Genomic DNA, 13,884 nt, shown 5'->3' on the forward strand with positions numbered 1-13,884 from the left:
CATACACAAAAAGATGTAAGTGGGATAAACAGCAGGTAGTAAGTAATTTCAATTATTCAGAAATCCAATAACAATCATTTCTGAATTGCAATGATACAGAGATTAGTTAAAGGAAAGCACAATTTTGTTTCAGTATGGAAGTTTCTGCTGCAAACTTAACTGTAGCTGCCTGCTTCAATGCAGAGGGAGTTTGTATAGGGACTATAGGAAAGCTACTGATGGCTGAAAATTGTTTATGAAAAGAGGAGAAAATTGTTGCAGCTTATATTAAATGCCTTTGTAAGTTACAAGATCTCAGAGCTTCCAGAGAAATTTGACTTAAGAGTGCATTTTGACAAAATGTGGGTCAATCAAAACCATCCTAAAAAGTATATTCATATTCGACAGGATTCTGCAGGAAATGACAGTAAGAAAGTTCTCCAAGGAAAAGGAAACTGACTCATTGTGTGCCATGTATTATATTTGTTTACATTCCATGGCATTTGTACATCGCTTCACAGCTAGAATATGGAACATGTAAAAAAAAAAAAAAAATCTTTATAGTACTCATTCATTTAGTTTTCTGCCCAAGAGCAGATCTTTCACTGCAAACCCAGCTTTCTCCAATCTTTCCTATTTTCTGCTTTCCTCTTCATTTCCTCATATGATCCATATATTTTAATGTCGCTATGATCTGATATCTTCTTCTACTCCGAACTCTTCTCCCGATCACCATTCCTTCCAGTGCATCCTTCAGTAGGCAGTTTCTTCTCAACCAATGACCCAACCAATTCCTTTTCCTCTTCCTGATCAGTTTCAGCATCATTCTCTCTTCACCCACTCTTTTCAACACAGCTTCATTTCTTATTCTGTCTGTCCACTTCACACATTCTATTCTTCTCCATATTCACATTTCAAATGCTTCTATTTGCTTCTCTTCACTTCGTCGTAATGTCCATGTTTCTGCCACATACAATGCCACACTTCATACAAAGTACTTCACTAGTCTCTTCTTTAGTTCTTTTTCCAGAGGTCAGCAGAAAATGCCCCTTTTTCTATTAATAGCTTCCTTGGCCATTGCTATCCTCCTTTTGACTTCCTGGCAGCAGCTCATGTTACTAATCATAGTACACCCATGGATGCCCTTAGGATCCAATCTCAATGGTAACAATATGGTTAGAAAATTAAAGGAAACGGATGGACGAGGAGAGAGAATATTGCACATGAAAAATAGCCAGTTCTGAAATCTAAATTACTCTGTGCACGCATTATAGTTTAAAGCACTCGCTTTTGTTGGATTGTTTACAGAGGGTTTGAGAAAACATGTATGGAATACCTAAAGAAAAAAAAAAAGCGTAAAAATAAAAATCTCAGTGGTAGCAATTGCTACTGCCTCATTTAGAATTTAGATAGCATACAAAACAAATAACACAACACAGAAATATCTAAATAATCACATCAAACATTCAAATAAATATAATTCAACTGGTATTTACAAATTAAAATGCAATAGTTGCCCACATTTTTACATAGGACAGACAGGAAGTTCCTTTCAAACAAGATATAATGGGGGGAGGGGGAAAAAGGAGAGAGGGAGGGGGAGAGAGAAAGGGAGGGAGGGAGAGAGGGGGAGGGGAGGGAGGGAGAGAGAGACATACATTCTCAATGCAGGAAAATCACATGAAATCCTAAATCAACGTCTATTGTCCAACATTACTCTTGCTCTTTCAGTAAAATTAAATGACATACCGTAATAATCACTTTACTTCCTTTGTTAAAAATCTTGAAGTTTACTTCGATACTAATCTAAATTGGAACAGCCAAGTAATTCATATTATCAAAAAAGTATTTTCTATACTTCATTCCTTAAACAGCATTCGAAAATTTCTCCTCCTACTATTAAAAAAAATTACTACTGGAGAGACAAGTAATGAACCAACTTGATTATTATGATTTTATACTGACCAACCTCAATGTCAACCTATAGTAAAGACTACGTGCTGACAACTCTTGTGTTCACTTCATCTTTGCAGATGTCTGTCATGCTGACCACATTACTGCATCCTTCCAAACTGTATAAACTGGCTTTGGCTTAACAAATATAGAAATTTTCAATCCCTTGTTCTCTTTTTTCAAGTCCTTCACGCCTCTATCCCTACCTACCTATCCTGCCTCCCACTTCAGTCACCTATCATTGTATCACACACGCATGCACACAAAATAGTTGCATATTAGCCATATCAGCACATAAAATATCAACATATCATTTACTATCTTGCTATCACACTTGTGAAATACCCTAACCAGGGACATCAGAAACTATCAGAATTTAACAGTATTCAAAAACAAACTTAATAAGCATTTTACTCAGAAGAGTGCAATGCAGTGAACTGAATATTTTAACTTCATTGTAAACTTTTCGAAATTGTTAATGTTATGATTCTTTTGAAATTTGTACAATCAGTCATTTATTTTTAAATGTTTAGTCAGTGATTAAAACTGAATATATCAAGAAGTTAATACTCGTATAATTATATTAGTACTTTGTACTTGTATTTTTCTCCTCCCCTCTTTTCGCATTTGTGTTTTTTTTTGTTTCGTATTGGTATTTGTACTTGCATTATTTTTTCTCATTTATTTCTTCTCTCTGCATTAATTCTTTTGTATATTTGTATTCTGGTGGTGTGGTAGAGAAGGCCTGATGATCTTAACTCCGCCAGATTAAATAAATGAATCAATGAATAAATAAATAAATAAATGAATATATGAATAAACAAACAGAGAAACAAATAACTAAATATATTATAATAAAGTAAATAAATAAAATAAAATAAAACAAAATAATGAAGTTTGAATATGTCATGGTACGTTTTTGTACATTTTTAGGCCATTTCACTTATTTTGTATGTCCAATGGAATTTTAGCTCTATCAGAAGAGAGCTAATTATTGTCGATCCATAAGATTGTAAAATGAGAGTCGATTGAAGCAAAGACACTAGATAAATATACATTTTGGAAATGTCTGGGTTACAAATATGTTGCCGTTTCACAATATTATCAACTTTAACAAGGTGGCTACACGTTCATTAAAATATATTTCCTTTTGGAGATTTTTGAGTTTACTCAGTTGTTTCCGAATAGCAATAGCTGTGTGTACATATAAAGTTAGTGCCTATTATATTGTATTAAAAATATTCCCTTCGGGATCAGTAAATATACAGATTTATCAGAAATTTGGGAAACACATTGAAGAGCAGTGTCAATAGCCAAAAGCTCAATATCCAGACTGAAAGAATATGACTATTGTATGAAATAGTTTTTATATTTTGAAATGTAATAACCATGTGTATAAATGTGAAGATAGTCTTTATTTCATAAAGAGTGCAGAATCATTTTTAAGTGATTTCCTTGAATTTGTACACTATGTTCCAAAATCATCCACTTCCAGGAGGAATTTCATTCACAACTCTAGTTTGAGCAATAAGTGTGTCTGTAATATAAATTAGTCCCTCATCTCTTTTGTACGATAATAATACACTGGCTCAACTCTTCATCATTGTTGAATATTGTACATCGCAGGTTAATTTATTTTGTTTCCAATTCTGCAGACAATTTTTCAATACTTTATACTTGATATTTCATGTCGTCAAAATTTTCTGTTGTAAATTACGGTTTAATTAGAATGCACATATCACATATTTTGTATTATTACAAATACATCCATGATTCCAATTCACTTAGGAATATACACAATGCTGACATCAAACAATTCTAAATAAAAGAAATTGAACCCAACACCTGGTAGTACTTGTTAAACCTCAATTTCATCAAATAGCATAATACATTTACTACTTATATGCTATTTAAGTTACTTTACCTGTTGCGACACTGCTTGGACGAGCGATATATACGTGACACATTGTTGACCATATCTGCCACCATGTCCCAGTTTGGAGTGTGCCCTGGCGACAGGATCATCAGGTTCAGAGGCAGCTCAAGTAGCACCTGCACTGCCTACAATACAAAAAACGCCCATGTTCCAGATTTGAAGTAGAGACAGTAATATGTCTATTTATGTTTCGAGAAACTGGAATGGTTTGTTTCCGACATATGTATAAAAACATTTAACAGATACACATTAAAATTATGCTACAAACTTGACACAGAATGACAATGAAAGCAATTTATTAACAAGAATAACCTTTATTCGACTTCCACTAACTAGTGGCTGTCAAAAGACAAAGTGTACAATATAAGAGAGAAATATATTTTTTTAATTGATTATTTTACGACGTTTTATCAACAGCTTAGGTTATTTAGCATCTGAATGAGATGAAGGTGATAATGCCGGTGAAATGAGTCCGGGGTCCAGCACCGAAAGTTACCCAGCATTTGCTCATCTTGGGTTGAGGGAAAACCCCGGAAAAAAATTCAACCAAGTAACTTGTCCCGACCAGGAAACGAACCCGGGCCACCTGGTTCGCGGCCAGACGCGCTGTTACTCCACAGGTGTGGACGAGAGAAATGTAAGAAGAAGGCATAATACATATATAAAATATTATAATCAGGAGGCAATAACATGAATTAACCAAGAAACTGAATAGTAATGATTAAGTAGAAAAGGTTAACAAAGATTAATTCGAATATAAGTGATTTTTCAAGATGGTTAGAGAACTTTTCAGGGCTGAACTAGCTATAGAGTTAATGAATTCTGTTGAGAGGCCATATTTCCTGCAGGATGTAACAAAGGTACTAGATATTGTTCCCTTCGCACCAATCATTAAACCTATAACTTTAATGGACGACAGATGGTATTTCTCCTTGAAGTACAATACTGATGGTTCACAGATAGCACATTTCTCATTATGAACTTCAATTGGTTGCACTGGCGCCAACTTTTGGAAAACATTGGGTGGGCTCAAACACTTTAGTTTTAAGTTAAAATAAATAAATCTCATTAATAATAATAATAATAATAATAATAATAATAATAATAATAATAATAATAGCACAACAAATTATTGGGTGGGCTCAGGCCCCATGGGTCCATATAAGTTGGCGCCACTGATTGGTTGATTGGCAGTAGTCTCTGTTCTTATTGTGGGGTCAATTATATACCCTGTAGATAATTTGTCAGGTGAAATAGTGATCATGTCTATTTTTCTACAAGACCCATCTTGTGATATCCCATGTACCTCTTCTTATACAAGGTACTGTTTTTTTTTAAGGCGTCAGGAATTGATGTTCTTATATTGTAATGGCGGGTATTCCTCAATGTCTTACTAAAAGGGCAAAACTCCAAGACATGCGCAATAGATTCTATCTCATTGTGGCAATGCCGACAATGGTTTCCACCTTGAGATCGCCCTGGTAGAGGGCGTACAGGATATACATGAGCTGTTAATTTAAGGCCATCCTTCCATTCACTTCACTGCTTATAAGATTTTCTGGTCTATTTACCCATCTGTTGGCTGACATGAAGTCTTTGAATAGAATTACTCCTTTTCCCTTTTGAGGTAAGGAGAACCATCTATCGAATTCTTGTTCTCTCAGTTTTCTTCGTAAATGTTGAACATTGACAGGCTTAGTAGATTTGTTGGAGATATCATGTGGTAGGTCTAGTTTCTTGATGGAAACTTAGTTTTTCTTGCTTTCGAGTTGAAATGCTTCTTGCATATGTAACAAAGAAACTATGGAAAATTAATTTAACTAAAAAGAAACACTGAATACAGCAACAAATTATTTCGTAATTCGACTGTTATTGAAAATACAAACCTAATAACAAGTTTGCAGATATGTATGTTTATATTTATTTTAATCATAAGTATTTCATTGTTTGTCCCCTTGGAAGTATATGATATATCTGAATGAATATACATTTATAAAACATTATTATTATTATTATTATTATTATTATTTTATATATATATATATATATATATATATATATATATATATTTTTTCAGTGTCTACTGCAGTATTCTCATTTCAATCTTGATACTTAAATTGTACAGAGAGTTCATACCTCATATGTTTCTCATGAAAGGAATTTATCAATTATTTTTTATATTCAGATATTGTATAATCACTCATTAATTTCCTTTAGCCAAACGAATAAATTTTATTTCAGAAAATTAAGTGCTGGTTATAGAATGGAAGATGGGAGAAAAATCTCGCTGTTAGTCCTTTAATTTCAGAATGCACCTGGAACGAAATTTGGTCTGTTCTTGATAATGACAAACCTCAAAGTTGAAATTTTTTTGCGATCTTAGTGGAACTTTTGATTGTGTAAATTACAAACTTCTTCTTACTAAATTTGAAAGATATGGTATTTGTGGTGTGGTAATAAAATGGTTTGCTTCGTATCTTGAAAATAGATATCAATATGTTGAAATATTACATCATCACCATCATCATCATCATCATCATCATCATCATCATCGTCCTTGCAGGTATTAGGTCTAGTGGCATGTTACAGTCTCCGTCCAGCTTTTCAGGGGGTGTCCCAAAGATTGTCTTCCATGTGGTATATAGCGGAGAATTTGTCTTGGGAGTCTGGAATGGTCTATCCTATTGACATGGTTAAGCCATTTTTGTGTATAGTGGTTGAGATGTTCATAAATAAGAGTAATTTTCAATTCTTTTGTAATTAGTTCATTCCTTTTGTGGTCAAGCAAGCTGTAGCCAGCAGTCCTCCTTAGAAATCTCATTTCCGCAGTTGTTAGGCATTGAACATCTGAGAGTTTTGGACAGTCCAGGCCTCACTACCATACATGAGGACAAGTCTTGCTAGAACTTTATATGCTTTTAACCTGGTATGTTTTTGGGTTTTCGTGATTGTGAAAACCTGTTGATGGTTCTTAAGGCTCCATTAAAATGTTGAATATTTTCAGATATATCAGTAACAGGTAAATATGTCAAATTATAACCTAAATATTTAAATGAGTTTACCTGTTCTAACGTATGGATTCCAATGCAAATTTTACTCCTAACTGGCTGTTTACCTTGGAACACCACAATTTTTGTTTTGTTTGGGGAAATTTTCATATTTAAATTTTGTGCTATTATATTCAGGTATATATTGAGTACTGCAGCTTGTCTTCATTTGTAGCAAAAAGAACCTGATTGTCTGCATATAATAATGTATCTAGAGTACAATTTCGGAAGAGCAGGATGTTTCCATGAATTGTTAGTCGCCAATGTCTGATGATGGAGTTGATGTATATATTGAATAAAAGTGGTGAGAGGGGGCATCCTTGATGAACTCCACAGTTTATCGGTCTCCATTCGGTATGTTCTGATCCAATAGTAATTTTGATAATATTGTTGTTATATAATTCGTAAATTGTTCTTATAATTGCGTTTGGAACTGAATCATCTGCCAAAATTTGAAAGAGCTTATTTCTGTCAACATGGTCGAAAGCTTTTTCATAATCAATAAAAGCCAAGTGAGTTTCTTTATTAAATTCCCTATGTTTTTCGATCAAAATCTTCAAAGTAAAATATCCATCTGCGCAAGATCTGCCTTTTCGAAAACCGTTTTGTTCTTCACCAATGAGAGTTTTGTAGTGAGCTTCCAACTTAAGAGCTGTCATTCTTGAGAAAATTTTGTATCCACTATTTAGGAGACTGATTCCTCTGTAGTTTGTGCAATCTTTGATGTTGCCTTTCTTGAAGATTGGGATGATGATAGCTTTTTGCCATGATGTTGGTGGAGCCTCTCCTTCAAGTATTCTGTTCAAAAGATTAAGAAATTTAATTTTGAGAGATCTGTCAGCATATTTGAAAAGTTCTATAGGGAGTCCATCCTCACCTGGAGTTTTGTTATTTTTACAAGCTTTAAGGGCTATATTCAATTCATCTTCAGATATATAGCAAGGATCATTGTTGTTTGATATTGGAGTTGGTAAAGTATCGTAGGGGAGTGACCACAAATTTTGAAAATATCGCAGCCAAATCTGTTTATCAATAACATTAATCTTCGCATTATCTTTTAAATATTTGTTTAAATGTTTTAACATTTTGTAGGTTTTTGAAATGGGTTTGGTTATATCTCTTTCCAAGTTGGAGACAAATCTATCCCAGTTTTCTCTGTGTCTCTTTCTAGTTTCACGTTTTGCAATGATTTTCTTCCTATTATATTCTATTTTTGCTTCGAGAGTTCCTAATGCGATATATTTCTGGAAGACTTCTCTTTTATCTTGTATTGCTTTGGCTATTTCCTCATCCCAGATTTGTAATCCTCTTACCCGAAACCATTTCTTCTTTGTCCCAAGGCTTTCAAAGGCTGCCTGCTGTAATATTGTGGTGATATTGTTCCATTCCTCCTCATTTGAATTATGCGTTGCAGAATTACTAGTATATAAATTCACTCTTTGCTCATATAGCCATCTAATACTTGTATCATTCAAAAGTTTAACTTGAAATATTACATAAAACAAATAAATGTATTAATACATATAGGTCTAAAAATGTACTCATTCAGAGCTGGCACAAGAGTCAGCCAAGCCATGGCCCAGGGCGCCAAATTGAAGGGGCACCAAAATAATGAAAAATCATATTCGTATTATATATTAAATTAAACATTGATATTTTATAGTAAAAATTATTTCCAGCAGTTGAGACCCTTTATTAAATTAATTCACATCAGTAAATTAAATACTGTAATTCATTTATTATATCATACATTTGCCATTGCACCTTCCTCATTTAATGTTTCTTCATTATACAGATTGAGCTTATGTCACTTTGCATACATGTCCAACAATAAATACTCTAAATTCTTCTTATAGGCGACTGCTGTAAGGTTCATTACTGTCTGACAAGTATTTTTAAATTCGACCTAAGTATAGGTTAACTAGATTCACATCGATAGAAAAGAGGACACAAAGCTTCAAAAAGGAGGACATTGTTCGAAAAAAGAGACAGAAAATATGCACTTAGATTTAAGCTTAGGTCTATATTATATTATAAATTACATCAATATCTATTTTCTTACAAAATATTTACAGTACAGATTTAGGCTTACATCATACTTAAAAGTATGTTAATATTACAAAAATAATTATGATAAAACTAAATAATAATGCTTTTACAGTTAGCTACATATGAAAGTCAAGAGAACTATAATTATTAAAGAGGACAGAAAATATCTACCCTATTTAGATTTAGGCTTAGGCCTATATTATACTTAAAATTATGTCAATATCTATTTTATTACAGTATATTCATGATAAAACTTAATAATATAAAATGATTTTACAGTTAACTACATATGAAAGCCAAGGGAACTATAATTATTATCAAAATACCCAAAAAGACAGCACAAATTATGAATTTAGTATTATTTTGTATGCAAAGAGAGTTATGATCGTTGGCAAAGAATATATTCTGTCGATACTGCTGCTACAGGAAAATTACTTGAAAAAGGTGTAAAATCAGGTAATTTCAAAATATCAGACATACAAGTTACGAAAAGAAGGATATTCCTTGATTTTCTAAAAATCTGCCCGGACCCCGGAAGAAGGCCTAAAAAGGAGGATATGTCCACACAAAAGAAGACATCTGGTATGTACATAGGTACATACTTTGAAAGAGAATTTTCAAAATGTTACATTGGGACAAATAAGTAATATAATAGAGGCCCACCTTTAGTCTTAATCCGTCAAAATCACTATTTTTAAATATAATGAAATTCGAATGTACTTTCACATTTTACGAGTAAAAGTTTACATAACGACGTAACAATGTACAAGTTCCCAATGCGATTGTACAGTTATTGTGAGACTGGAACCCAGTTTACTATATTCAGTTACTAATGTGAGTGCTTAAAATATTGTGGTAAACTGTGCACTGTGGTTTCTAGTTTGTTTTGTTTTAATTTGTGTTAATATCTGAGTAGAAAATGATTTCTAAACTGTCTGGTGCATATAATAGAAAGCGAAAAGCGAAAGCTTTAGCTGAAATGAGAGCTAGTGCTAAACTCATGTCTAGTTACTTATTATGTGATGATAATAACTGTAACATAGTAAACAAAGTGAGCCATTTAATAACGATGACACAAAAACACATCTTAGTGAACAAGAATATAACAATTATCCTACTGAAACAGAAAACACTGAAAACACATAAACACCTGTTTCATTAGCAGATAATCTTCAGATAGATTATTTGAATGACGTAGGTCTATGGCCGAGTCTCACACCTCAAATTCGAGACCAAGATCATGCATATGGAACACAAAAAATAGTTGGCCCTGATTCACGGTTTTCATTCGATGCTCCGAAAAATATCGAAAATAAATCAACAAATCGCAGTCGGAGATTTTCTCTGTAATATTGCATAAGAAATCTAGCCAATAATGAAACATGTTATCACCAATGGCTTCAATATTCTGAAACAAAAATAGGGTTTATTGTTTTTGCTCTGAATTGTTCGGGAATTCTCCATCACAACTTGGCGAAAATGGACTTAACAAATGGAAGAACATCGGTGAGTATTTAAAATAGAATGAGGCTGCAAGTGAACGTTTTGTATGCTATGGCAAATTACATGATGCAGAAAAGTATATTTGTAATCTGAAAGGTAGGCCTATTAATGATCAGCTTCAAAGTCAAATACAGAGAGCGTCAGAACATAAAAGGGGTTTTAGAACATATGATTGAAATAACTATTGTTTTTATCTCAGCATAATTTGACATTCAGGGGAAGCGATGGCAAGCAATTTGCAAAAAAACAATGGCAACCTGATAGGCCTTGTACAACTATTTGGAAAATATGACCTGATGATGGCAGAACACATGAGAAGGATCCAATCAAAGAAATTCATAACCATTATCTGGATAAGGTTGTCCAAAATGAGCTCATACAACTTCTTGAAACTCAAGTAATGAATGAAATCATCAACAAGACTAAGAAAGCTATATATTTTTAATTGATACACCTGATTTTAGCCACTAAGAACAGTTATTATTCACTTTAAGTTTTGTTGATTCTACTGAAGAACTCATTCAAGTTAAGAAACTTTCCTTTCTTTCTGTAGAGTATTTGATTCAACAGGAGAAGGGTTAGCTACTTCACTTCAAGAGGAGATCGAAAACTGTGGACTTAATATGAACAACAGTAGAGGACAAGATTATGATAATGGTGCCAATATGGTTGGAAAGAAGAATAGAGTGAAAAATAGAATTCTACATAAGTACCCAAGGGCATTCTTGGAGGTCATTCACTTAATTTAATTATTGGTGATGCCGCCTCATCTTTGGTGTCAAAATGAATTAACATTCATGAAACTCTTCTAGATCAGATTTTAGGACAAAGTGATATTAACGGCCAGGAGCTCTACAATGAACTAATACATTTAGAGGCAGTAGTGAATAATGACAGCACAGAAACTCCCATTCAATCTTTGAATTTCATTTTCAAAGACAACATGGTGGATTGTTTTCCCAATATGTTGTCTTAGGATTTTGTTGTCTATGCCTATCTCAATGGAAAGTGGAGAGCATAGCTTCAGTAAGTTAAAATTAATAAACACATATTTGCGCTCTGCAACGAACCACGACCATTTGTGAGCTTTAGCTAACATTTGTATTGAGAATTAAGTTGTCAAAAACTTGGATCTCTCTCAAATGATTAATACTTTAGCAGAAAGCAAAACCATGTGCGGAACATTTGTGTGAGAATATAGGGTAGTTAGCTTTTTGTAGCATTGCGAGTGTCTTCTTAAAAAATTCTTGACAATTTAGTATGAATTAAAAGTGAATATGAAGTTTTGAAAGTAACACCATAAGTGTTTAAAAACATTTGATACAGTGTGATGGACTGAACTAGAATAAAGTTAACATTGTACGCAAGATTCAAAATGCATTAACTTTCATTCGGGATGTAGCTGGATGGAGTCTTCAAGTTTGGTAAGTCACTTAATATAGGCATAATTTTATGGATTATTTAGGTTTCAGTGTTGGGTCAAGCCTGTACACATTTATGTAGGTGTTCCTCATGACTTCATTTTGGGTCCAATATTATTTCTTTTATATGTCAACGACTTACCCATGTATTTAAGAAATTATTTCATGTGTATGTATGTTGATGATATTTCTGTTATTATTAAAGACACAAACGAACAGGATTTTAGAGAAAACGTTAGTGAACTCTTGAAAGATTTCAAAACATGGTTTGATAACAATCTGCTTTATATGAATGTTAATAAGACGGGTTATAATCACTTCCATAATTTTTAAAAGAAAAATATGAAATACATACATATTTCTATTCAAAATCAATATTTACGTAAATGGGACACTACTAAGTTTTTTGGTGTTACATTTGATCATCACATGTCTTGGAGATCCCACTGTATAAGCTTAATTTCGAAACTTAATAGTATTTGTTATCAAATTCGAATCTTTAGGACTATAGGCACCGTGCAAGCTCCTCTGGTGGCGACTGTTGTTACTAACTGCAGGACAGCAGCGATAGAGCTGTGTTTGAAGCGTATGAATATACTTAATATCTCAGGTTAAATGATTAGAAATATGGATGATCCTAAAATGCGGAAAGGTAACGCAAATTGCTGTGTTCTTGAGTGTAGTAATGCTTATAGGAACACACCAATATTGTTTTTATTCATTCCCAAAAACAGAAACTTGAAGCACAACGACGCTAATTGTGAATTCATGCAGTACGCAGACGAAAGTAAATAAGGCTACACTGCTTGTAATCATAGTATTATTATATACTAGGCCTAATATAAAAAATAGAATGCATATAGTATTATGTTTATAAATAACTATTAAGTTAACAACGACAGGAATTTATAATTTAAATTTAAAAAAGTACATAATTACTGAGTTCTTTACATACATATTATGTAACATATAATATTAGCAAAAATAAATAATAATAATAATAATAATAATAATAATAATAATAATAATAATAATAATAACAATAATATACTTATTTTTAAATGTATTCATATCAATATTTAATTCTTGATTTCAAGTGTTAATGGTTCACCTTGGAAACCAACACCCGCAACAAGAATTTACGGTATTCATTTTATTGGGAACGAGATCAGTACACACCCAAAACTAGCATACCGTTCCCAGTATTTTTCTAAGAGATTATAAGAAAAAGACTGCCTCATCTCAACTAGCTCCGTAAAGGTACGAAAGAGACGCAAAAAGAAGAAGAAAATATGAAAATTTAAAAGTTTTATGGAAGGCGAATGCTCAACAAGTGTTATTTCGAGAAGTGAAGTAGGCATACAGGCAGAAGTAAACGAAACCATTCTTAGTGATTTTGTTTTTTCTTTCACAGTTGAATTGTGTTAATTGTCTACTCAAGTGTCTATTCCATTACATGCCGAACTGAAGTCACATAAGAAATGTTATGACAAGAGTTCAAAAACTGATGATATGTTTAATGAAATGCAAGGTTTCCGAGATTATTCTACAATAAAATATGAGACACAACTACCAGACTTAATGGGAGTGACAAATGTGGTTTTGAATATGTTGTTAAAATTGCAGCCAATTGAAATACAATCATACCCGTAGAATCATAATAAGAAATATTTCCAATTCTATCATTTAACCCAAAAATAGCTACCATAAATAGTCGAAACGCCCCAAGATGTAGACCATACATATTCTGTTTTGCCATTTTTATTAGTGAATTTCACATCGAAAGCTTTCGAAAAATTCTATCCAAGAGCAAGATTAGTAAAGAAAATCGTCTACTCATATTTTCAAATTAAAATGAAAACTGGATTGTCGTATTCTGCTATTCTGATGTTCAAAGTTAATCGTACAATTATAATTATGATGTATTTTTACCGCCACTTTAATGTTGTTGACATCCACAATGGTTACTGTAATTTTGGATTTTGGCCTAGCAGAG

The 13,884-nt window shown here is 32.8% G+C and overlaps 1 protein-coding gene across 5 annotated transcripts in view; it reads right to left on the bottom strand.

Annotated features, from left to right (window-relative positions):
* dom (domino helicase) overlaps positions 1-13,884 on the bottom strand; it is a 689,640-nt gene that overhangs the window by 122,088 nt on the left and 553,668 nt on the right. For all 5 annotated transcript variants that reach the window (XM_069845730.1, XM_069845733.1, XM_069845731.1 and 2 more), the window contains one exon: positions 3,857-3,993. In XM_069845730.1, coding sequence (XP_069701831.1) covers positions 3,857-3,993 — 137 coding nt within the window. The remainder of the gene's footprint in view (positions 1-3,856; positions 3,994-13,884) is intronic.

Source organism: Periplaneta americana, chromosome 14 (assembly GCF_040183065.1).
Source record: "Periplaneta americana isolate PAMFEO1 chromosome 14, P.americana_PAMFEO1_priV1, whole genome shotgun sequence".
In the NCBI taxonomy this organism is placed as follows: Eukaryota; Metazoa; Arthropoda; class Insecta; order Blattodea; family Blattidae; genus Periplaneta; species Periplaneta americana.